This window comes from Oncorhynchus mykiss, chromosome 12, assembly GCF_057628025.1.
Source record: "Oncorhynchus mykiss isolate SJ-2025 chromosome 12, ASM5762802v1, whole genome shotgun sequence".
Classification (NCBI taxonomy): Eukaryota; Metazoa; Chordata; class Actinopteri; order Salmoniformes; family Salmonidae; genus Oncorhynchus; species Oncorhynchus mykiss.
In genome coordinates this window covers 21,865,151-21,892,760 of record NC_143033.1, presented here as the reverse complement: position 1 = coordinate 21,892,760, position 27,610 = coordinate 21,865,151, and the positions used below count along the sequence as shown (strand labels likewise).

General features: G+C 42.8%; 1 protein-coding gene across 1 annotated transcript in view; it reads left to right on the top strand.

Annotated features, from left to right (window-relative positions):
• LOC110537169 (reticulon-4 receptor) overlaps positions 1-27,391 on the top strand; it is a 37,827-nt gene extending 10,436 nt beyond the window's left edge. The window contains exon 2 of the mRNA XM_021623006.3: positions 24,542-27,391. Coding sequence (XP_021478681.1) covers positions 24,542-25,932 — 1,391 coding nt within the window. The 3' untranslated portion in view covers positions 25,933-27,391. The remainder of the gene's footprint in view (positions 1-24,541) is intronic.
• The last annotated feature ends 219 nt before the right edge of the window (positions 27,392-27,610 follow it).

The window sequence follows — 27,610 nt, the reverse complement described above, 5'->3', positions numbered from 1 at the left end:
GGCAAGGCTCTGGCGTGGGCAACGGCGGTGTGGGAACAAGAGCCACCATCCTGAAGCGCCGTATTAGCCTTCCCTGCCGAGCTGCAACTAGTCTTCGACCACCCAGTCAGCGGGCGAGAAGCTGCCAGCTGACTGTTCAACATCCGCCAAAGGGTAGACCAGTGGCTGACTTGGCCATTGAGTTCCGCACCCTCGCCGCCGAGAGTGGGTGGAATACGGAGGCCCTGGTTACCGCTTTCCACCAGGGTTTGTCTAACTCTATCAAAGATGAACTGGCCTCTCGGGAACTGGCAAAGGACCTCGAGTCGCTGATAACGCTGGCAATCAGGATCTACAACCGCCTCCGAGAACGTGAGACAGCGTCTTTTTGACACTACCCCAGTATCCCAGTTTCCTGAGCACCCCAAGCCCCCCCGAACACAGCATTGTGGAGCCCATGCAGCTGGGACACACACATCTGAACCCACAGGAGCATGACAGGTGAATGTGCGAAGGGTGCTGAATCTCTACTGCGGAGGTTACCTCATCCTTTCGTGATCTGGATGGACCATAAGAACTTGGTCTCCATTCAAGAAGCCAAGAGGTTGAACGCTCACCAGGCTAGGTAGGCTGTTTTTAACAGTTTGTTTTCACACTAGCCTATCTCCCTGGATCCAAGAATCAGAAAGCAGATGCCCTGTCCCGCCAACATGATGTCTTTAATGAGGAGAGGGATTCTGAGCCCATCATCCCCAGCTCCCGCATTGTGGCCCCTGTGATATGGAGTATTGAGAACATGGTACAACAGGCCCAGACCTGAGAACCTGACCCCGGCAGGGGTCCCACTAACAGACTTTATGTTCCGCAATCAGCCTGTTCTGGAGTGCTACAATGGGGACACTCCTCTAAATTAACTGGGCATCCAGGGGTTAATCGGACACTGGAGTTCCTGAGGCAGACATTCTGGTGGCCCAACGTGATTGAGGATGTGAGATCCTTTGTTGCGGCCTGTTCCACCTGTGCCCAAAGCAAGTCCTCTTGACAGCGACCGGCTGGGTTGCTCCAACCTCAGCCCATCCCCAGCCGGCCCTGGTCCCACCTGTCCGTAGTCTTTATCACAGGGTTACCTCCATCCCAAGGGCTTACCACTATCCTGGTGGTCGTCGATCGGTTCTCCAAGGCAATCCATTTCATCGCCTTACCCAAGTTGCCCTCAGCGAAGGAGACCGCTGATCTCAGGATTACCCATGTATTTCGACTACACCGACTTCCTCAGGATATTGTGGGTCCCAGTTCGTCACACGGTGTTGGAAGAACTTCTGCTCCCTGTTGGGGGCGTCGGTGAGTCTCTCCTCGGGGTTCCACCCACAGTCTAATGGGTAAACTGAGCGGGCCAACCAAGAGCTGGAGAAGTTCCTCCACTGTTTCATTTCCTCTCAGGCCAGCAATTGGAGCAATCAGAGCAGGATCCTCCTTGCTCCACTCCTCTGCCCGACACCAATACCAGGCAAACTGACACCGAAGGCCTCTTTGGCTCCTCTGACCGGGTCATCAGGTGTGTCTCTCCACCCATGATCTTCCCTTTAAGGTGGACTCACAGAAGCTCGCTCCACGCTACATGGGACCATTCAAGCTCCTGAGTCGCATCTACCTGGTCTCCTATCGTCTTCAGCTTCCCAGGTCTATGAGGGTCTGGCCATCCTTCCATGTCTCCCGTCTCAAGATGGTAAGGACCAGTCCCTTCTCTCTGCCCACACCTGCTCCTCCGCCCCCTTGACTTATGGATGGCCATCCACCCTACACTGTCCGGAGTCTGTTGGAGACTCGTCGGGTCCAAGGCACCCTGCAGTACCCTTGTGGACTGGGAGGGCTATGGTCCCGAGGAGCGGGCATGGGGGCCTGCCCGGGACATCCAGCACCTGTTCGGGACTTCAACCAACTACCTGGTGGTCGCCCTGGCTCCACAACTGGAGCCACTCCTAGAAGGGGGGGGGGGGGGGGGGGGGGGGGGGTATTGTCATGGTTTCACCTGTCACCAAAGGGCGGCAGAGACAGTCCTAGAGATATTAATGACACTCAGATGTGTCCTACTACTCATTATGATTTACCTGTTAAAAGAGGGGGTTTTCTGGTTTCCTTTGCAGAAGCTTGAATTGTTTGCTGTGTGCGTTTGTCTCCTGAGTCAGTTTTCGAGACTTAGAGTTTGTTGTTTTCCCAGTGTTACTGTGATCGTTTGTTTACCGTTCCTCAGTAAAGTATTATGTTTATCTTGAACCACCAATTCCTCGTCTGGTCACTTCTCTGCGCCTGGGTCCAACCTCACCACTACACCCATACAGCATGTAAAGTGTTTTATTGGTGTTTCCAATGGTCAGGCTTAGCTTTGTGAGGAATTACAATGTATGCAGAGTTGTCTGCAGAATGAATCGCTGGTGCTTCCATACGGGTGTGGTTCCTGAGTCAATTAACCATCATGCTTAGGGTCATGTATAAAAATGCCCAGTTGACTATTATTTTTCGCTACCATGGCTAGAAGAAGAGCTATCAGTGACTTTGAAAGATAGGTTTTAAAGGAGGATAGGGGGTTGGGTGTGTGTGTGTGTGTGTGTGTGTGTGTGTGTGTGTGTGTGTGTTAGTCACCAGATCTCAACTCAATTGAACACTTATGGGAGATCCTGAAGCGACGCCTGTGACTGCGTTTTCCACCATCATCAACAAAACACCAAATGATCTATGCAGGGCTGAAAACTCCCTCATATTGAGTTCCAGACACTTGTAGACTCCATGCCCATCACCCTATTAAGACACTATGTTAGTGTTTCCTTTATTTTGGCAGTTACTGTACCTGTAGATTTGCATTGTGCTGTACGGACGCATGAAAAAATATGGCATCACTCTGTCTCTCCCAAGAATACTTGATGGCCTAACTTGCTGAACGCGATAAATCAGGAAGGCCAGAAGCATGGTCCATTTCTACTCCATGATGTGTTAGCACCCCAATGAGCTATCCAATATTTTCCTGCTAGAGTACTCTATCAATTAACTGTTTAGTATGGACAACTGCTGTTAAAGCTAGCATGAGGAACCTATAGAATGTATGGTGGGAGAAGAAAATGTCAGTAATCTTAATCTCCATTAATGTAAAAACTTAGAATCGGGATTCCTATTCCAACCACATTCCTTTTCCAGCCCATGCAGAGGGATCTCTTTACCAGACAGTCCTGACAATGCATGTTATAAATAATGCCAGAGCATTTGTTTTTCACTTGAATGAATTCCTCCCTAAAAATACTGCACAAACATAGCCTGAGAGAGAGTGGGACATCTCAGGCCTCTCTGGGAGACAGGTTCGGCTAGAGAACAGAGGATGCTCAAAAGCTCCCTCTCTGTAATGATGTGCGCTGAGAGTCGGGAAGCAAGTTTGGGGAGTGAGTGTTTTAATAAATAAATGAAACATAATACTAAACAAGAAACACGAACAACGCACAGACAGGAAACAGAAACAATGACGCCTGGGGAAGGAACCAAAGGGAGTGACATATATAGGGCAGGTAATCAAGGAAGTGATGGTGTCCAGGTGAGTGATGACACGCAGGTGCGTGTAACGATGGTGACAGGTGTGCGCCATAACGAGCAGCCTGGTGACCTAGAGGCCGGAGAGGGAACACACGTGACACTCTCGAAGAATGTGTGTAGACAAAGGAAAATTCTGAAGAAAATAGTTCATATGTCGCACGTCACTACTTCACAGGAGAGGCATTTGAAGTTTCTGTAAAAATGTGTATCAAAATACATTTTTGAGCACAAATGGAACATGTGGAACATGTGAACTTTCATGTGCCTTAATAACGAACTTGTATGCCATCTGTAAATACGAATAAAATTGCTAAATAACGAGCCTAGTTGGCTTAGCCTCGAAAAATACAGGAACCTTCCTGCTTGCCGTGATTGGCTGAGATAATGGATGAGTTGGACATGCCGAGAGATGAGTTCGGATTGGTCTGCTATGTAGCATGCTTCTGTCTATAACATGAGCTGCTAAATATGTGTGGATAATCCTGTTTTCCACGGCTTAAAAAATATATAATATATAACTGAATCAATGTAGCTACTGTTCTCAACATTGCTGCCCTGAAGGTAATAGCGCTATCGACAAAGCACAGTGTGAAAACGTTGTGATGGACTACATTCTGGAGGATGATCGTGCAGTGCTCACTCTCTTTGACCGGTGGAAGCAGAGAGATTATTGCCAAATGCAGAGAGAGTCCAAAAAGAAAACACAGAAAGAAGGCTGTTGTATAAAACTCCTGTCTCCAGATCACATCAAACTAAGGGCAACCATGGCATCCATGAGGGAGAAGCGTTCATCCATGTATATGGGTAAGAGTTTAGCTACATTTTCAGATATAAATGCTTCTAATTTGGTCAGAAAGTCATTTTCATTGCAAGTTAAAGCATACTGTTAGGTATCTACTGTAGCTAACTTTAGCAGGCTGGCTCGCTAGATAACATTACATGTATGACCTCTGTAGGAGCTCTAGAAAGAGGCCCGAGGTCCCGAAATGAAATTCTGAGTTTATTATTTTTTTGTTCCCAGTTGTTTTGAACGCGGCATCAGAGTTGGGATTATGGTTATTGTTTAGTTAGCTAGCTAGCTACATGTCTAAACAAAAGACTCCACTATGCAAGTAAACATTTCACTGTACCGTTTACACCTTCTGTGTCCCGTGCATGTGTTAAATAAACTTAGATTTTATTTGATATGGCGTGTGTTGACCAGAGATGGTAATGTTAGCAACAACATGACCTGCACCAAAGTCAGATTAGGATATAGGCCAAGTACTAGATACAATTAATGTTTACTACTACTTTTTGCTACTACTTTCATCACTTTTTGTTTGAAATCTTAGTTTTTTTACTACACTGTGAATCCTTAACGAGATGGGTGGGACTGAGGCTTAAGAGGGTGTGAATGACGCTGCATGGGTGTAAACAAAGAGCACTCCAGTAGGTGTACCAAAACATTCATGGGACATTTGGGGTTACAAGTTTATCAACTTTCAAAGCAGAATAACTTTCTCATTGTTCCTCAACTGCAGTGTATGATTTACAATTTTCTAGCTTGGAGTCTCTACTTTTAGCCAATGTAAAATACACTACTTCAAATTTTGCAGCATAGGACCGAATCCAGGTGGTGGGTCACATATAATAATGATGCCCCTCTCTTTGTCTAGCCCACACATTTAGCCTGCCCTTAACAAGAGCTGCAACTTACCATGACGATTTAGAGGACAGAATGAGAAGTTCTCAAGTTTTTGGCACCACATATTAGCCTTGGGCAATATACCATTTGTATTGTCTACTGGGGTATTTAAAAATATCGATGGTATGATTTTCAATACCATTTAATAAAAAGCGCCCCTTGTGGGTACTTCAGGTAATAATGTATACGGTACAGAAACGATATGAAGTGTGAAAATCTGGATACCGTCCTACCCTACCCCATATATAATAGCATGGTTTCAGTAATATCTATCCTTTATACAACTCAGTGTTGTGTCCCTGTCTATCATACAGTTGAAGTCAGAAGTTTACATACATTTAGGTTGGAGTCATTAAAATTTGTTTTTCAACCACTCCACAAATTCTTGTAAACACAATATAGTTTTGGAAAGTCAGTTAGGACATCTACTTTGTGCATGACACAAGTAATTTTTCAAACAATTGTTTACAGACAGATTATTTCACTCATAATTCACTGTATCACAATTCCAGTGGGTCAGAAGTTTACATACACTAAATTGACTGCGCCTTTAAACAGCTTAGAACGTTCCAGAAAATGATGTCATGAAGCTTCTGATAGGCTAATTGACATCATTTGAGTCAATTGGGGGTGTACCTGTGGATGCATTTCAAGGCCTACTTTCAAACTCAGTGCCTCTTTGCTTGACATCATGGGAAAATCAAAAGAAATCATGCAAGAACTCAGAAAAATTATTGTAGACCTCCACAAGTCTGGTTCATCCTTGGGAGCAATTTCCAATCGCCTGAATGTACCACGTTCATCTGTACAAACAATAGTACGCAAGTATTAACACCATGGGACCACGCAGCCGTCATACCTCCCAGGAAGGAGACGGGTTCTGTCTACTACAGATGAACGTACTTTGGTGCGAAAAGTGCAAATCAATCCCAGAACAACAGCAAAGGACCTTGTGAAGATGCTGGAGGAAACAGGTACAAAAGCATCTGTATCCACAGTAAAATGAGTCCTATATCGACAAAACCTAAAAGGCCGCTCAGCAAGGAAGAAGCCACTGCTCCAAATCCGCCATGAAAAAAGCCAGACTACGGTTTGCAACTGCACATAGGGACAAAGATCGTACTTTTTGGAGAAATGTCCTCTGGTCTGATGAAACAAAAATATAACTGTTTGGCCATAATGACCATCGTTGTTTGGAGGAAAAAGGGGGAGGCTTGCAAGCCGAAGAACACCATCCCAAACGTGAAGCATGGGGGTGGCAGCATCATGTTGATCATGAGGCAGGAAAATTATGTGGATATATTGAAGCAACATCTCAAGACATCAGTCAGGAAGTTAAAACTTGGTCGCAAATGCTCTTCCAAATGGACAATGACCCCAAGCATGCTTCCAATGTTGTGGCAAAAAGGCTTAAGGACAACAAAGTCAAGGTGTTGGAGTGGCCATCACAAAGCCCTGACCTCGATCCCATAGATAATTTGTGGGCAGAACTGAAAAAGCGTGTGCGAGCAAGGAGGCCTACAAACCTGACTCAGTTACACCAGCTCTGTCAGGAGGAATGGGCCAAAATTCACCCAACTTATTGTGGGAAGCTTGTGGAAGGCTACCCAAAACATTTGACCCAAGTTAAACAATTTAAAGGCAATGCTACCAAGTACTAATTGAGTGTATGTCAACTTTTGACCCACTGTGAATGTGATGAAAAAATAAAAATCTGAAATAATTAATTCTCTCTTCTATTAATCTGACATTTCACATTCTTAAAATAAAGTGGTGATCCTAACTGACCTAAGACCTATCAGGTGTCTGTTCTACCTTGGTAGCTTGCCTTAGGCCTACTTTGTATATGTCAAGAACCATACAAACTCAAAAATGAGTTCATTGTTCACAGAAAGACAGCTTTGCTTGTCACTCAAAGTCAGACAGTTATTTCAATCTAATTGACTTGCCCATTTAATCTCTGTGATGTCCTCTCTGTGGTCTGATTGGGTGTTTGAATTCAATTATTAATTTGGTTATTTCAATTCTGCCTGGAGGCCTCCAGCTGGGTTGGACTTGCTCGAGGACCAAGACTGGAATTCATAGTCTAAGACATTTTCCATTGAGCATGAAAAGCCTGGCTGCTCAAGAGACCTGCTGAACTGTGTGTATGTGTAAACCAATCAGCATTGAGTGTTCTATCTATCTTCCTCAGTAAAACATTTTCCATAGCTAAAATACAGCAAGCTGTAGTGAATCACTGTCCCTGCCCTCTCTAATATCACTCTGCTCCGTAACCACATTTTTGTGGAATTGTGATTAGTTCAGATATTATGAGATTTCCCCAAAGCAACCTCTACTGTATGTTAGCAGGCCCTATTGATAGGAGTGACATAATGATAGTGATATCGCTGCTCACTTTTCAGTCAGGAACACTAAGAATAGATGGGGAAGAATCTGAGTTTCTTAATGGAGCTCCAATGACTTTAAATGTGACTTATGTACGAGCTAATCCAATAGACTATATTGACGGGGTGGACCACAGTATGGTGCATTAATATGATCAAGCTTAATCTGACAGGAAACGGGATCAAATCCTTTTACATTGGATCTCTGCTGTCTGTTTTCCACTAGTCTGTCTGGCGGCATTCTGTTCTTGTATTTATCCCTGTTGGCCAGAGGACTCGGAGCATCTTCCTCTCAAAAAACAAAAAAAACCATCTTCAGCAAATCCTGTCTCATGGAAGGACAAGTTGCCCAACACAGAAGACAATCTTGCTTTGCATGTGGATTAATGCCACACAAAGGAACACATTTCTAAACTATTTCAAGCCATTGTTTTCTTTCCTCCTTCCTTCCCTGCTTTCCCTTTTTGGGGTTCAGTTTAAAATAGATCTCCTAAATTAGTTTTCGTCTTAGATTTTGCGGTTCCTCTTCAATGTATATTAATGTAATATTTTGGACACACATTATCAGCTGTAAATAGCAGATGCTTGTCTTGAGTTTGCAATGTTCATTTGTGTTGTGCGGATTCATTTTTTGGGGTTGTTTCCTTTTAGATAACTATGGACTTTTTGAGTTTTGCTGACTCTGAAAATAGTTTAGCTGACTAATTGAAGCTTAGGTTACCTACATAACTGTTTGTGTCATAACTAAGTCAGTTGCTGTCATTATTGTTTATGTCATGGTGATAACTGTGTTGGACAATTATGTCATCAGTACTGTAGCTTTTTAAGCCTGGCAGTCTCAAGTAGTTGTTTTACTACAGACTCCCTCTCTTCACCTACTCTCTATCTCTCTCTCCATTTCAGTGGGATGACCCATTTGCTATGTTGACTGGAGCTAATGGCATAATTAAGTGAGTTTGAACTTCCAGGCAGTTCTGTCAGCGCTGTTTCAAGTCCCGATCACAAATCACTTGAGGAACAAAGACACCAGGTCACCCACATGTTTACAGAATAAAACATTATGATAGCATAGCTTAAAGCAGTTTAAAGGTGCAGCTTTCCACATATTCACAGTCAGGAGCTTTTTCCAAAAGGATTACCTTCTCACTTTGATGTTTTCCCATAATATGGTTTAGAACATCAGCTTCTAGACTGCAGGCTTTGCAAGAGGCAGATCAACTGTATTTGCCCTGTTTTCTGAGAATGTACACTGAGTGTACAAAACATTAGGAACGCCTGCTTTTTCCATGACATAGACTGACCAGGTGAAACCAGGGGAAAGCTATGATCCCTTATTTATGTCACCTGTTAAATCCACTTCAATCAGTGTAGTTGAATGGGAGGAGACAGGTAGAAGAAGGATTTTTAAGCCTAGAGATAATTGAAAAATGGATTGTGTTTTGCCATTCAGATGGTGAATGGGAAAGACAAAATATTGAAGTGCCTTTGCATTAGGTATAGTGGTTGGTTCCAGGCACACTGGTTTGAGTGTGTCAAGAACTGCAACGCTGCTGAGTTTTTAATACTCAACAGTTTCCTGTGTGTATCAAAAATGGTCCACCACCCAAAGGACATCCAGGCAACTTGACACAACTGTGCGTTCTTCGGCTGTCCCCATAGGAGAACCCTTTGAAGAACCCTTTTCTAAGAGTTTGGGCTTATACCATATAGCCTAAACTAGTATGCAAATTAAAACTGGGTGATCAGAAAGTTGCATAATGTGTATGGGGAATAAGATTCTACGGGCACAACGCGCATATGGCTCTACACAATCATTTAGTGTTTAAATTAGTATTAATTGAGGGGTGCTATGCTCTGACACTGTACTGTTCTGATCATTAGATGCCTACATACGGCAGTGTAGCGTTGGGGCTACTTTCACAGATAGCTCATCTACGGTGTGTTCCTCTTGTGAATACAATGTGTGACATCTTCAGCAGTTGATGAGAGAGGGAGGGGTGTGTGTGAGAGAGAGGGGAGGGGGAGAGGGGAGTGTGTGATAGAGAGGAGTGGGGAAGAGAGGGAGAGAGAGGGGGGAAGTGATAAAGAGAGAGAGGGAGAGAGAGAGAGAGAAGAGGGGGGTGGGCAGAGGAGATCCCAGTTCAGATCGTCAAAGGCGCCCATGTGCAAACAGATTTCCCTCTTGAGTTTGTGGTTGTGAATACACAAAGATGAAAGGAAAGGAGGGGGAGGGCAGATGATAGATGCAAGGACACTCAGAGTGGGAAGGTAGAGGAGACTTATGGAAGTAAGAAACCGAGGGTGGGATGGTAGAGGGATGGAGAGAAGCCGAGAGAAATGGAGAGTGTGCAATGCTTATCAAGTTGTCGTTGCTGATTCATAGACGCTTGGCAATGTACCGCTTAAATTTAATCTGCCAAAGTACATAAAATATTTTATACAGACAGAGTTTATTCATATCTGAATATAATGTTGTTTGATCAGTAGAATTTAACGATCTAACACAATTATTCATATTTGTGTGTGTATGCATTGAGTGTACAAAACATTAGGAACACCTTCCTAATATTGAGTTGCACCCCCTTTTGCCCTCAATTCCTCGGGGCATGGACTCTACAAGGCCTTCCACAGCAATGCTGGCCCATGTTGACTCCAATGCTTTCCACAGTTGTGTCAAGTTGGCTGGATGTCCTTTGGGTGGTGGACCATTCTTGATACACACTGATTGAAGTGGATTTAACAGGTGTGGTTCACCTGGTCAGTCTGTCATGGAAAGAGCAGGTGTTCCTAATGCTTCGTACATGTTTGTGTACACTCAGTGTATGTGACATACAAAACCCACAATATATTTGAATAGGCTAAGCCACATAATAAACCATATGGAAGAACTATGGAAGATACGCGGGGTTTTTATGAGGGCCGTTAAGATGCAACGTCACATCTGTGTGAAATCACTTTCATCCTTTTTTCTCTGCTGTATGGCATCTTTCTCTGTAACTTTTTTATTTGTGTATTTATGCAAGGCATACATAGCAGGAACCTACTCCCTGTTCACCCATAAATGCGTGGCTATGCATGTCTCCAACTCAATCATCAAGTTTACTGACGACACAACAGTAGTAGGCCTGATTACCAACAACCACGAGACAGAAGAACAATTGCTTGTTCTGATATTAGTATTATTATTATTTCATATATTTTTTTTGCTAGGTATTACCGCACTGTTGGGACTAGAAATAAGCATTTCGCTGCACCTGCGATAACATCTGCAAATCTGTGTACGCAACCAATAAACTTTGATTTTGGATGGATTCAAAAGGCACGCTAACATGTTAACTTCAGATCCCCATTTCTTGGAAAACATAGCTGCATAATAGATGCAATGTGAGACTATTTGCAGTGAAGGTGGAAAGTGGTGATTTATGACTCAACCCTTCAGCCTCCATGAAGAACATATACATTTAGAGCTTTGTTCTATTATCAATGGGAGGATGAAAGCTGAGACAATAGGTTTGGCTTATATGGGACCCAATGGAATCAGAAGTTTTCATGAAATACATGCTGTAGCATGCATACCCTTGTTACCCATTGTCAAATAAAATCGTGAAATGATTTTGGCCATTGTGAAAATACCAATTGGGCTCTTCTCACAGATATTTGAAAATTGGAGTGTACCCATGGAAAATATCCAAAATAGGATGAATTCAAGGCAGCACCTCATTTGAACAAACAAAAAGCAGGTTGAGCTTACATAATCCTAGGCTTCATTCCAAATGGAACATATGAGTGTAGGCACAGGAGTCACAAGTAGATCCTTCCAGATTTCGTAAGAAAACAAGTGTGTGCACTGACACTATTGTGAACAAAGCTGATCCATAAATATTGCTACGGCAGGTTTTATGGTTTTAATAGGCACAGTATTCATAGCCAGTATTCGAGTACCACCAGGCTGTGGTGGGGCCAGAGAGCAGGCTCTGTTCTCCAGCTGCAGGCATGTTTACCCCCTTCAATACAGCAGTACCAAGGCAGCTCAGACTGTCTGTGACAGGCAGGAGGAGTGTGGGCTCAGCCTCTCCTACTCCTCTCTGTGACCGCCTGAACAGTGGAGGTAGGCAGCAGATAGGGGCCCTTACAGCTGTGCGATCCTCCACCTTCGCAGTTGCCGCCTGTCGAACACAGACCCTTATCAAATCACCGCTAACGCTGCCTTCAGCTTACTCAACACCCCCTACCCCTTTCTTCAGGGCCACGTCGAGTGAGGTACACAAACTAATTTCATGTCTGCTTGCATTTCGGTTGTTGTTCAGCAGCGGTAAGATAAGGGGATGAGAAAAGGGGAAGGGAACAAGACCAAGAGTGATGGCTGTCTGGGCTGGCCAGCAAAGGAGCTGTGCTGTGCTGTGGAGAGCAAGGCAGGGCTTAGACTGGACAGCCCTCTAAATGAAAAGGTGATGGATCAATAAAAGGCTGTGGCTGAGAAGTGTCCATTCAGCTGAGCAATGAGAAGCTCCAGAGCGCGTCGTGCAATGATCTAGAGGTGGAGAGCGCCAGGGTTTAGTGGCCTCGTGCCTTATCGCTACTATTTACTGCAGAATCTATTTTCCACCACAGGGCTTAGTGCACCCAGGAGCACCCGAACAAGAGCAGCTTGTCAATAATGCAGGACCTTTTCCCCCTCCATAGGATGTTCAGCACAACATGGGCCCCACAACACAGGCATGTATAAAGAAAACCTTTAAGGGCACAGTCAAACTTTTCTGTATTTCTTTGTGATGGATTGGGGCCCCCCTCTCTCTCTTGCATGTCAGTGCAAATGTAATCCCCCCAAAAAATGTTGTTTTATCTTTTTTTCTGTTGACGTGCACTTCACAGTCAGATAAAACAATTTCACACTGTTTCGTGACACGTCAAAGAGGATGAAAAAAGCACCAGTCTGTCAAGAATGTAGATGACGCACAACGATACACCTATGTCTATGCACATAGTCTATGCACACTGATGCACTTAACACCTTTAATTAATTTGGGATATTCTTGCAGTTCATTTTTTTAGCATAGTCTGTGACTGAGCGATGTTCTGCACCTGCCTGCAATTTGACTTCAACAAGGACATAGTTGTTACAATATGCTGCCAGATCTGCAATTACTGTATAGTTAATATCTGGAGATTGTCATTTTGTTTATAAACCCCCCTGCCACCAACTCGGTAGCTCCCATGCTTTCATTTGCTGTTTGCCAGATGTTGGTTGTCATCATTTGACAGGGTTTTGTCTCAGTGTTCTGCAAATCAGGGCTTTCGACTAAAGTAAATTTAAGAAATACGGTACAAGAGGCAGTGCTATATCATGAATACAGTCAAAAGTAAATGGCGTTGTTCTACTCGACACGATAGCGGACAGCCAGTCACTCAATCATGTCAAACATTGCACCTGGAATGACAGTACACTAGCTGCATTTTCGTAAATTTTTTTCTATTGGGCATTTACTTAGATATTTCCATGAGAATGACGTTGATGCGTGATTTCGTTTGTCTCAGAATTTTTTTTATTTTCTCATCTAGTCTAGCCTAGGCATCATTCACTCTCTATGTCTAGACAGCTTTTGTATTCTGATCATTGAGTTCTGATCATGGAATTGCGAACACGTCATGAGTCTACAGCTATATTTAAATGTGTCTACCGTGTCCACATTAACCTTTTTTTTCATAGCGAATTAAGAAGGAAAGTCAATGTAACCTGTAGCGACATAAAACAAATTTAAAAAAAGTTTTTGCCATGAAAAAAAAGCTTAATAAAGAATTTGCATAGGTTGCAAAATGAAATAGAATTGTTCCTTATTATATTTGCCATATCATTTTCCATCAATGGATGTCGATTTGATTTCTTTGACTGCTAGTGATTGTAAATATATGTTTTTTTTGTTGCATTTGCATAGCTATGGATGAATCGGTCACGAAAGAGTGATGAAAGTTGGACAGAGGATCTCGACGTCTCTGCCAAAGAAAAAAAAACGCATTATATTTTCTGGCAATTGTGCCAGAAGTTATACACACCATTATAAATGGATAATGCAACAGTTAGGCCAATTTGCGTGATTGACTTGTATTTTCAATGGGCCTAGGCTATTTCAATAGGCCCAATCTCCTTTCCCTTCCCGATTGATAACTTCCCATTTAAACTAAACTTTGCCATTCATAATTGCATAATAACAGAAAGTTACAGCAATAAACTGAATTTATAGGCTATTTATTGAATCTGTTTACCAGCTCCAAATCAAATGCAAGCTACAGTAGCCTACAATGGCATAGAAATGGACACTGAACAAAAATATAAACACAACATGTAAAGTGTTGGTCCCATGTTTCATGGGCTGAATAAAAAATCCCTGAAATTTACCATATGCACAAATTGCTTATTTCTCTCAGATGCTGTGCACAAATGTGTTTACATTCCTATTAGTGAGCACTTATCCTTTGCCAATATAGGCCATCCACCTGACAGGTGTGGCATATCAAGAAGCTGATTAAACAGCATGATCATTACACAGGTACACCTTGTGCTGAGGAGTATTTCTGTCTGTAATAAAGCCATTTTGTGGGGAAAACTCATTCTGATTGGCTGGGTCTGGCTCCCCAGTGGGTGGGCCTACGCCCTCCCAGGTCCACCCATGGCTGCACCCCTGCCCTAATCCATAGATTAGGACCTAATGAATTCATTTCAATTGACTGATTTCCTTATATGAACTGTAACTCAAGAAAATCTTTGAAATTGTTGCATGTTGCATTGATATTTTTGTTCAGTATGTACTCAGCAAAAAAATAAACGTCCCTGTCATTCAAAGATAATTCGTAAAAATCCACATAACTTCACAGATCTTCATAGTTAAGGGTTTAAACACTATTTCCCATGCTAGTTCAATTAACCATAAACAATTAATGAACATCCACCTGTGGAACGGTCGATAAGACACTAACAACTTACAGACGGTTGGAAATAAAGGTCAGAGTTATGAAAACTTATGACACTAAAGAGGCCTTTCTACTGACTCTAAAAAACACCAAAAGAAAGATACCCAGGGTCCCTGCTCATTTGCGTGAACGTGCCTTGGGCATGCTGCAAGGAGGCATGAGGACTGCAGATGTGGCCAGGGCAATAAATTGCAATATCCGTACTGTGAGACGCCTAAGACAGCGCTACAGGGAGACAGGACGGACAGCGGATCGTCCTCGCAATGGCAGACCACGTGTGACAACACCTGTGCAGGATCGGTACATCCGAAAATCACACCTGCGGGTCAGGTACAGGATGGCAACATCAACTGCCCGAGTTACACCAGGAATGCATCAATCAGTGCTCAGACTGTCCGCAATAGGCTGAGAGAGGCTGGACTGAGGGCTTGTAGGCCTGTTGTAAGGCAGGTCCTCACCAGACATCACCGGCAACAACGTCGCCTATGGGCACAAACCCACCATCGCTGGACCAGACAGGGCTGGCAAAAGTGCTCTTCACTGACGAGTCGCGGTTTTGTCTCACCAGGGGTGATGGTCGGATTTCCGTTTACCGTAGAAGGAATGAGCGTTACACCGAGGCCTGTACTTTGGAGCGGGATCGATTTGGAGGTGGAGGGTCCATCATGGTCTGGGGTGGTGTGTCACAGCATCATCAGACTGAGTTTGTTGTCATTGCAGGCAATCTCAACGCTATGCGTTACAGGGAAGACATCCTCCTCCCTCATGTGGTACCCTTCCTGCAGGCTCAACCTGACATGACCCCCTAGCATGACAATGCAACCAGCCATACTGCTCAGTCTGTGATTTCCTGCAAGACAGGTATGTCAGTGTTCTGCCATGGCCAGCGAAGAGCCAGGATCTCAATCCCATTGAGCACATCTGGGACCTGTTGGATCAGAGGGTGAGGGCTAGGACCATTCCCCCCAGAAATGTCTGGGAACTTGCAGGTGCCTTGGTGGAAGAGTGGGGTATCACGACAAGAACTGGCAAATCTGGTGCAGTCCATGAGGAGGAGATGCACTTCAGTATTTAATGCAGCTGGTGGCCAAACCAGATACTGACTGTTACTTTTGATTTTGACACCCCCCCCCCCCTGTTCAGGTATTATTATTATTCCTCTTCTGTTAGTCACATGTCTGTGGAACTTGTTCAGTTTATATCTCAGTTGTTGAATCTTGTTATGTTCACACAAATATTTATACATCTTAATTTTGCTGAAAATAAAAACAGTTGACAGTGAGTGGACATTTCTTTTTTGCTGAGTTTATACGTGATGGCCATCAGATGCAAATGTATCATTCTCCACATATCAGTTTCCTGTAACTTTTGCACATAACAGAAGCACGCAAGGGAGCTCCATAACTTCCATTTCAAATGTCCTTTCGCCCAGTGCTCGAGACCCAACAACTGAGCATGCATAAAACCCTTAACTCTCTTGATTCGGTTTCTCAAAGTAAAGTTTACATTAAAATGGAGTTAAAATCACTTCTTACAAGCAAATGTATCTTATGTGCTCTAGTGCGCCTAAAGTTGATTTAAGCAGTTTTCCAGTACATTTGTCGTCGTTATTTCTTGATGCGCATCAGTTCTAGCGCATTAATATTTTTATATGGAAAATGGTTATAGACGTGTTAAAGAGGTCAATCGAACTCAACCAAAACAATGGAATTGACATATTTAGGCTATTGTTTATATGTGTATTTCACATTATGTTGATACAAATCTGAGTATAATGCTTGTATGGCTGTCAACCCCAACACATATTCATGTCATCGTCGCCAATCAACTGCATTACAGTTAAAAAAGACTTTGACTACCGATTCCTGTATGCTAGCTATGCTAACCAGTTTATACGAACTGTAGTTAGCATTTAGCAGTCACTTCTTCTAAACCTGAAAAGGGACCACTTACATGTATACAAATGTTGTGCAGTGAAAACAGCCAAATATATCCAAATCAGACATAAGTAACCACATTGTGGGCTTTCTACAATAAATCAATCATAACGGATTTTAGCAAAATCCACTTAGTAGATCAGACTTGATGAATGTGCTCCAAACTGGTTGATGGAACCGTCTGCTTTCATTTGACTCTTTTAGTGCATTTATAGTGTCCATATACCCTTTTCCCACACTATATTGAAATACCAGTATGCATTCTGCAAATGGTGGAACAGGCTAAATCTGAAAATAACACAACAACTTGATGGCACTAGCCAACTAACCTCTGTAACTAGCCAGCAAGCTAGCTAGTAAAGCTAAGGGTATTGCAAACAGGTTAGCATATCTCCCCCCCAAAAATCTGATAGCAGCAACCGCATGTAAGTGTCAAGTGTAGACACAGCCTCTGGTGGTACAGAGATCAAAACTCAAAAGTTAAACATTGTTTCCGAGGTTGCCCACATGACTACTATGGTATGCTTAAGCAATAAGGCCCGAGGGGGTGTGGTATATGGCCAATATACCACGGCTAAGGGCTGTTCCTTTGCACAAGTGCTTGGATACAGCCCTTAGCCATGGTATATTGGCAATATACCACAAAAACCTGAAGTGCATTATTTATTTATGACAAGGTACAAATCTGTCGTTCTGCCCCTGAACAGGCAGTTAACCCACTGTTCCTAGGCCGTCATTGAAAATAAGAATTTGTTCTTAACTGACTTGCCTAGTTAAATAAAGGTAAAATTAAATTAAAATATTACAGTGCATTCGGAAAGTATTCACACCCCTTGACTTTTTCCACATTTTATTGCGATACAGCCTTATTCTAAAATCTATGAAATACATGTTTTTCCTTATCAACATACACAAAATACCCCATAATAAATGTTTTGCAAATATATTAAAAATAAAAAACAGAAATACCTTATTTACATAAGTATTCAGACCCTTTGCTATGAGACTCGAAATTGAGCTCAGGTGCATTCTATTTCCATTGATCATCCTTGAGATGTTTCTCCAATTTGATTGGAGCCCACCTGTGGTAAATTCAACTGATTGGACATGATTTGGAAAGGCACCCACCTGTCTATATAAGGTCCCACAGTTGGCAGTGCATGTCAGAGCAAAATCAAGCCATGAGGTTGAAGGAATTGTCCGTAGAGCTCCGAGACAGGATTGTGTTGAGGCACAGATCTGGGGAAGGAAGAAACCGATGCTGACAGCATTTCAGAGTTGCTCTGTGGAGATAGGAAAACCTTCCAGAAGGACAACCATCTCTGCAGCACTCCACCAATCAGGCTTTTATGGTAGAGTGGCCACACAGAAGCCATTTCTCAGTAAAAGGCACATGACAGCCCACTTGGAGTATGCAAAGGTCACCTAAAGGACTCTGACAATGAGAAACAAGATTCTCTGATCTGTTTGAACTCTTTGGCCTGAATGCCAAGCGTCACGTCTAAAGGAAACCTGGCCCCATCTCTACTGTGAAGAAGGGTGGTGGCAGCATCATGCTGTGGGGATTTTGTTCAGCGGCAGGGACTGGGAGACTAGTCAGGATCAAGGGAAGGATGAATGGAGCAAAGTACAGAGTGAACCTGCTCCAGAGCGCTTAGGACCTCAGACTGTGGCGAAGGTTCACCTTCCAACAGGACAATGGCCCTAAGCACATAGCCAAGACAACGCAGGAGTGGCTTCAGGACAAGTCTCTGAATGTACTTGAGTGGCCCAGCCAGAGCCCGGAGTTGAACCCAATCGAACTTCTCAAGAGGGACCTGAAAATAGCTGTGCAGCGACACTCCCTATCCAACCTGACAGAGCTTAAGAGGATCTGAAGAGAAGAATGAGAGAAACCCCCAAATACAGGTGTGCCACGCTTGTAGCCTCATACCCAAGAAGACTTGAGGCTGTAATTGCAGCTAAAGATGCTTTTAACAAAGTACTAAGGGGTCTGAATGTTTATGCAAATGTGATATATATATATATTTTTTATATGTATATAAATGTGCAAACATGTGTAAAAACCTGTTTTTGCTTTGTTATTATGGGGTATTTTGTGTAGATTGATGAGGGGAAAAAAACAATTTAATCAATTTTAGAATAAGGCTGTAAGGTAACAAAATGTGGAAAATGATTACTTTCCGAATGCACTGTATAAACTGGTTACCAACATAATTAGAGCAGTAAAAATACATGTTTTGTGATACCTGTGGTATACGGTCTGATGTACCATGGCTTTCAGTCAATCAGCATGCAGGGCTCGAACCACCCAGTTTATAATATGGTATAAATACTGTAGTATTCACTGGAGTGTTTTTGTGGACATTACTTTAGTATTTAGGCCTACTATAGTATTTAGTGTAGTATATTGTAGTATACTGTAGTATTTACAGTTAACTATAGTATAAATACTGTAGTAAAAGAACTGTAGTATATATTATTCTATAGTAATTAATATACTGTTTTTGCAGATTGTAGTGTACTGTAGTATTTACTGTCACATTTCTGCAGACATTACAAAACGGTAGTATTTATTGTAGTGTTTTTGCAGAATCTATTGTACTGTAGTATTTACTATAGTGTTTTGGTATTATTACATTTGACATAGAAACAGAGCCTGTTTCCTTGAGGGAAACTACTGGAGAAATACTAAAAGAGCACATTCTCCATAACCAGTAGGTAGGTAGATCTGAACAGATAGTTCAGTGCTTCTGTTCTTTCATATTATCTGTAGGGAACACAATATATCATCTATACTTGGCATGTAGGTTTCTCACTTATGGGTGGTACAAACTGTGATATGGGGAAGGGGAATGGGCAGGGTATATGCAAATTAGATACTGTAGTATTTACTACAGTGTTTTTTTTAGCATAATACTGTAGTGTTCACTATAGTATCCTACTGTGAATAGAGTTTCCATCATGATCGAGGGATAGTACAGTGTGTAGTATAGTATTCTACGGTATACTACAGTTTACTATAGGTAGACAGCTCGCCCCATTAGCAACCGGGATCTAAACAACCAGTTTTATAATGGAATTGAACGTTTTAAGTTCATTCTAACTGATTTGTATGATTGAATAAAGGTGAATAAATGTGTTATAAACTCTGAAACATCTGGAGGAAAAACATATTTTTCATAAATACTGATACCGTATGCTTGGGTGTCGAGTTGACTTTATGTACTGTATATTTACTGCAAACACTTCTTCCTGAGCTGATCTCAATGCTTTGCAGTTTTAATGACTTGTTGTGACTGTCTGTACTGTGGTGTCCTGTCTAGCAAGCATCAGCTTTTTCTTCTTGCATGGCTCGATGCTGAAAGCTATGCTATTTTTCTCCCTCTGAAAAGAACCAGCGGAATTGCTGCCAACTATAATAGCCATAGACTCCCAAGCAGTTCAGAAACAATGGGTGTCCTGAAAATCTTTATACCAATAATAAATTAAACCCTGTTAAGACATTTGATTATGAGTTTCTATGAATGTACTGTAAATACATGTACAGTATGTCAATACCGACGAACATCTTTATGAGTGCATTGTACAATTTCAGGTTTCGTTTTAGTGTCGGAAAATGCACACGTGCCATTTTCACTGTGAGTAAATACGCTATGTGGCGGCAGTTCATTTGGGAGTCACCTCTCAGTTCCTGAAATGAGGATGGCTTCATTTACAGGATAATTACTGTAGCTGTGGGGACCTTTACGAGAGAGAACATAATGCTGAAGCTGTGAGCATCTCTTCTGAGAGGTCTCCTAGTCCCAAAGCTGGCACCTGTGCCAGAGGAATAGTTAACTTAGATGACTAAGGCCTGCCTTTATCACACTGAGGACCGATGGGCAATGCCCACATCCCAGAACACGTTGGGCAATGTTGATGAAATAACTGTCTGGTTGGAATGGCTCTAAAAAAATCCTAGAATACAAATAGATTATATTGTGTTAATTAATAATGGTGTCAGAGGAGATGGCTGCCGTTTTACTGGCTCCTAACCAACTGGGCTATTTTGTGTGTTTTTTTGCGTTGTTTGTAACTTATTTTGTACATAATGTTGCTGCTACCGTCTCTTATGACCGAAAAGAGCTGCTGGATATCAGAACAGCATTTACTCACCTCGAACTGGATGAAGATTCTTTCTTTAATGAGTTTGATGCGAAGGATATACTGCTTCTCCGAGACCAGGCCCAAATCCCTGTCATTCGCGTGAAGAAAAGACAGAAATACAGGGGGCGGAGATCGGGGTGCCTTGTGAGAATTTGTTGGCGAGTGGGTAAACCGCCTCTACCATCCGTTCTATTGGCCAACGTGCAATTGCTGGAGAATAAACTGGATAATCTCTGTTCAAGACTATCCTAACAACGGGACATTAAAAACTGTAATATATTAGGTTTCACCGAGTCGTGGCTAATTGACGACACAGATAATATACAGTTGGCTGGGATTTCTGTGTATCGGCAGGATAGAACAGCTATGTCTGGTAAGACGAGGGGTGGGTATGTGTGTCTTTTTGTCAATAACAGCTAGTGCGCAATGTCTAATATTAAGGAAGTCTCAAGGTATTGCTCGCCTGAGGTAGAGTACCTCATGATAAGCTATAGACCACACTATCTACCATGAGAGTTTTCATCTATATTTTTCGTAGCCATCTAATTATCACCACAAACCGATGCTGGCACTAAGATGGCACTCATCCAGAAGTGGCACCCCTAGTGGCCAGGGACTTCAATGCAGGCAAATTTAAATCCGTTTTACCTCATTTTTACCAGCATGTCACATGTGCAACCAGAGAAAAAAACTAGACCATTTTTACTCCACACACAGAGATCTATGCAAAACTCTCCCTCGCCCTCCTTTTGCCAAATCAAACCATAATTCTATCCTCCTGATTCCTGCTTACAAGCTAATTCTAAAGCAGGAAGTACCAGTGACTCACTCAATACAGAATATGTTCCGGGTTTCATCCAATGGCAATGACCAGTATACCACCTCAATCACAGGCTTCATCAATAAGTGCATCGATGACGTCATCCCCACAATGAGCGTACGTAGATATCCCAACCAGAAGCCATGGATTACAGGCAACATCCGCACCGAGTTAAAGGGTAGAGCTGCCGCTTTCAAGGAGCAGGGCACTAATCCGGTTGCTTATAAGAAATCCTGCTATGTCCTCAGACGAACCATCAAACAAGCAAAGAGTCAATACAGGATTAAGATGGAATCCTACTAACCGGCTCTGACACTCGTCAGATGTAGCAGGGCTTGCAAACTATTACAGACTACCAAGGCAAACCCAGCCAAGAGCTGCCCAGTGAGGTGAGCCTACCAGACAAGCCAAATGCCTTTTATGCTCAATTCGAGGCAAGCAACACTGAAGCGTGCATGTGAGCACCAGCTGTTCTGGACAAATGTGATCCCACTCTCCGTAGCCAATGTGAGCAAGACCTTTAAACAGGTCAACATTCACAAGGCTGCTGGGCCAGGCGGATTACCAGGATGTGTCCTCTGAGCATGAACGGGACAGCTGGCAAGTGTCTTCACTGACATTTTCAACCTCTCCCTGACCACGTCTGTAATACCTACATGTCTGGTTAGACTGTAAACTCTCCTTCCAGACTCACATTAAGCATCTCCAATCCAAAATTAAATCTAGAATCAGCTTCCTATTTCTTAACACAGCCTTCTTCACTCATGCTGCCAAACATACCCTTGTAAAACTGACTATCCTACCGAACCTTGACTTCAGCGATGTCATTTACAAAATAGCCTCCAACACTCCAACAAAATTACTGAAGCTGGAGACTCATATCTCCCTCACTAGCTTTAAGCACCAGCTGTCAGAGCAGCTCACAGATGTACTGCGCCTGTACATAGCCCGTCTGTAAATAGCTCATCCAACTACCTCATCCTCATACTGTTATTTATTTTGCTCCTTTGCACCCCAATATCTCTACTTGCACACTCATCTTCTGCACATCTGTCACTTCAGTGTTTAATTGCTATATTGTAATTATTTCTCCACTATGGCCTATTTATTGCCTTACCTCCCTTTTCCTACCTCATTTGCACATGCTGTATATACGTTTTTCTATTGTATTATTGACTGTATGTTTGTTTATTCCATGTGTAACTCTGTGTTGTTGTTTGTGTCACACTGCTTTGCTTTATCTTGGCCAGGTCGCAGTTGTAAATGAGAACTTGTTCTCAACTAGCCTGGTTAAATGAAGGTGAAATAAAGTTTTTTTTTAATAAAAAAAATGTAAAAAATGCCTCCATGTTGCCAGTCTGACAGCCTTCGCAAATCTCACACATTTTAAATTGATTCAAGGTATTTATTAAAATCATATTACATTTCTCTTCTTTTCTTCTAATAAGCTAATAAATTACAATGAACATCAATTGGCAAAAACCTGTAGTCCATATGATATTTTGGTGAGGTGGCATAGTCCTGCAATATAAGACTTTTCAGCACACAGTTTGTTTATGTTTTTTATGGATATTATGTTTAAGAAAACATATCTGTTTTATCAAATTGAGTTGTCCTTTACTATAAGAGTAAAGTATAGTAACTGTAGGAGGAAAGTGCATTCTGCACTGGACACGAGTTCTACTGTAGGCACTCATGTGATGTCAGTACTGATGTGAGAGCCCTATGCCAACTTTCCTTTCTCCACCCCATCACTCCATCACTACCATTGAAGCAAGAAAATCCACTCTGAGATCTCTAGCACAGGCCAAGTGGCAATTCCCAGCTATCCTCAAATGTGATTTGCTCTGTTAGGCTGGAGCAATTTTTCTCAACCCACTAATGTTTTGTTAATTTGTCAAATAGTCCACCCCCCCCCCCCACACTCCTGCATTCTCTCCCTACACCCCCCCCTTCTCTCGCTCCCCTCTGTCTCTTTCCCTATCTCTCTGGCATGTGCTTCCAGAACAGGAATCAAAATGAAGTGGTCAAAAGCTACCAAATTTGGTGTGTATTCAGCCGCTATCCACTTTATATGGTATGCTTTACTCATACAGGGAAATGTGGATTTTTATGTGAATTGACTGAGTGAGTACATCATGTGTGCATTATATCCATTTCACTTAATAAATGTTGTTTTCTATAGTAAATAAAAACTAAATTTGAAGACATCATAAGGGGATTATATAGTAGAGACAGAGGAAGTGACTGTGATACTGTAGTAGTTGGAGAGCTGAACAGAGATGAAATGTTGAGGCACAGTCAGTGAAAACTAAACCAGGATCTTCTGCTCTGATTAGACTTGCAAAACTGATTCCTTCTAAGGATTGTAAATATCGCCATTTTATAGAGGGTGTTGTGTTCTGCTGCTTCATTCAACAAAATCCCAAAACGTAAAGCTCTAAAGAGCACTACATTTGTAAAATCATGAATTCCATGCTTCTACTATTGTTGTGTTTTATTTTCCATTGTTTAAATATATTCTAGCTTTAATAGGTAAATTCAAACTTTATAAATGTACTGTGAGGTAGTTTAAGAGACTGTTTAAATATTCTACAGTATGTGTTAGATCAGCTTTCCCAAACTTGGTCCTGGGGCCCCCCCTGGGTGCACTACACAGGCGATTCAAATAATCAACCAGGGCTGAGTTTGGGAAACCCTATGCTAGAACAAAGACATACAATATGATTTTAAACATAACCCTAACCTTAACCCTAGCCTTAACCACACTGTTAACTCTAATGCCTAACCCGAACCTTAAATTAGAAACAAAGAACACATTTTTTGGGTTCATACATTTTTACAATATAGCCAATTTTAACTTTGCACCTGGCCTACCTTAAAGGAAATTGCTCAGTTCTGCCTCAAGGACAAGACTCTATTCATGTTGTATGATTTAGAGCAGACTGGGTGTTTGGAAGTTAACACAAATGCTTTTCTTCTAAATCCAGCAGAACACCAACATATTCTCATTACCCACTTGTTTATTCCTCTTTTGCAGTTGGCGAACTCTACTTTCTGGTCCTTTGGCTTCAGTCAGTGCCTCGGATGGAAGGTTGGGTGGAGGGCTGCCCAGCGCCATGCATATGCCACAGCGAGCCACGACCCACCTTGGCCTGCCAACAGCAGGGCCTCTACTCCATCCCCACAGAGATCCCCATCCACAGCCAGCGCATCTTCCTCCAGAACAACAAGCTTACCGTGGTCCGCTCCACCAGCTTCAGCCCCTGCAGAAACCTCACCGTACTCTGGCTCTACTCCAACAACATCAGCCACATCGAGGCTGGTGCCTTCTACGGCCTAGAGAGGCTGGAGGAGCTGGACATAGGGGACAATGACCTGAGGATCATCAGCCCCACTGCTTTCCGAGGCCTGTCTAGACTGCACACCCTGCACCTGCACAGCTGTGGCTTGTCTGTGCTGCCTGTAGGCGTTTTCAGGGGACTATTTTCCCTGCAGCACCTCTATCTCCAGGACAACAACTTACAGACTCTCCATGACGATACTTTTCTGGACCTGGCCAACCTGACCTACCTGTTCCTCCACAACAACAAGATAAAGACTGTGACGGATCACATGCTGCGAGGCTTGGTGAGCTTGGACCGCTTGCTGCTGCATCAGAATCGAGTGACCTTCGTCCAGCGCAATTCTTTTCATGACCTACGCAAGCTGACCACTTTGTTTCTGTTCTTCAATAATCTAACAGTGCTGACAGGGGAGACCATGGACCCACTGGTGTCCCTCCAGTACCTGCGTCTGAATGGGAATCAGTGGATCTGTGACTGCCGGGCCAGGACCCTGTGGGACTGGTTTAAGGGATTTAAAGGGTCTAGCTCAGAGCTTGAGTGCCATGTTCCGGCCAGACTGTCCGGAAAAGACCTGAAACAGCTAAAGATCCCTGACCTGGAAGGTTGCTATGACAGCTCTGACCATACTTGGATTAGCGTGTTCAGTTCCAAGACACGATCTGGAAAACTCACCACGGAGAGTCCACTTAGGGCTGGTATTCCCAGGTGCTGCCTCTCAGATAAAGACAAGTCATCCATCATCTCCAGCAAGGGTCTCCCAGATCCCTCCTCCTACAACAGCAGACAAATCACCAACAATCCTCTGAAGGAGAAAGAGAACATCTCCAAAACTAAGCTGTTGGAAGCTGACCCCAACAAACCCCAGAACAAACAGAGTTTGAACGATGGGCCAGTGGGAACATTATCTAACAACCTGGACCAGTCCTCAGAGCATCTAAGCCCCTCCAATGACCCTGAAAAGAAGAAAAGGTGTGCAAAGGAGAACATGTCAGACCCTCTGTGTCTCAAGTCCCACGGATCTACAATTGGAGCATGGAGGCTTGTCTTTCTGCCTGTGTTTTGGCTATCCTTAGACTTCTGTTAGAAGTTACAATAACAGAGGGAAAATATGGGCCAGTGTAAGGCCAGTGCAGGAGGCCCTGCTAAGTGCCAAGGGTGGGAAAGGGGAACAGAACTTTCATTCAAGTAACTTCCAAAATAATGGAAACACTTGACTAAATGAGGGATACAAAGTATTCTGAAAGCAGGGGCTTTCACGCAGGTGTGGTTCCTGATTTAATTAGGCACTTAACATCCCGTCATGCTCAAAGGCTCTGCATGATCAATCTGCCATCTGCAGTGGCCGTACAGCATTTAGTGTGATATGGCCTCACCAGAAGTCAGGGCATTGATATTTTTTGCACTTTGCGGTGCAGAGCAGAGCTGTTGTGAAGGAAATTGTCAAGGAAGTAAGTTTGTATTTATATAGGACCTCTCACCCCCAGCTACTGTCAACCAATCATCTTAATGCAGAGCTATACGGAGAATTACAGAGCGCACAGCGATGCTGTACAGAGCTCAATTTGATCTTCGCAAGCCTTCCTCATTTATGGAGCAAGCATAAATTGGCCTTTAGAGTCATCTTTAAAATGACTGGGCAGGCCTTTATTTTGGCAAATAATTTGGCTACCATGGCTATGCCCCCATAGGATGGCAATGCCCCCATCCATAGGACATGAGTGGTCAATGAATGGTTTGTTGAACATGAAAATTATGTAAACCATATGCCATGGCAGTCTCAGTCACCAGATCTCAACCCATTTGAACACTTATGGTAGATTCAACATAACACCAAATTATGGAATTTCTCGTGGAATGGTTGCATCCCTCCAATAGAGTTCCAGACACTATAATATATTCCAAGGTGCAATGAAGCTGTTCTGGATTGTGGTGCCCCAACACCCTATTAAGACACGTTATGTCCGTGTTTCCTTTATTTTGTCAGTTACATGTAGATCTGATGATATGAATTTGAAAAAAGAATTGGAAGAGCTAAAAAAAAGACAAATCAACAAATGGATGCCTTTCTACAGTATGTCCATTCCAAATGTATATATGTAATGGATTTGTTCCCAGGTGATACTGTATGTTCTGCCCAGATATAAAGCACTTACTCTGGGAGGCCCTATCCTCTCTAGGTTTACTCTGCCAATGGTGGTGATTGGTTATTACAAAGACATTGAAACAGCACAAGCTGTTTAAAACTAAGAATGTTTTGAGGTTTCCTTCATGACAACCCCAAAGATGTGATAGATCGTATTCCTCCATTTATTTTTGTTAATCTTTTTTTAGAGTGGAACATTGATTTAAATGCTATTTTTATGTTTATAAGTGTAAACGTAAGACAAATACTTAATGTTTCTTGTCACGCTGTGGTTATGGGTAGCATTCTCAAAAGAGTACTGTCTATTTGTTCACTGAAGTTGCTGTGTACTATAGATATGCATTTTATTTTACTTGTGTAAAAGTATAAATATATTGCAAATAAAGTATTCTTTTTCTTACATTCGTTATGCTATTTATTCAAGCAAATAGAGAAATGTATAGTCACCAGCTTGCTTTGTATGAGTAGGAAATATAGCCTCCTACTGTGGGCTCCTGAGTGGGGCAGCGGTATAAGGCACTGCATCTCAGTTTTAGAGGCGTCACTGCAGCCTGGTTCGAATCCAGGCTGTATCACAACTGGACGCGTTCGGGAGTCCCATTGGGCGGCGCACAATTGG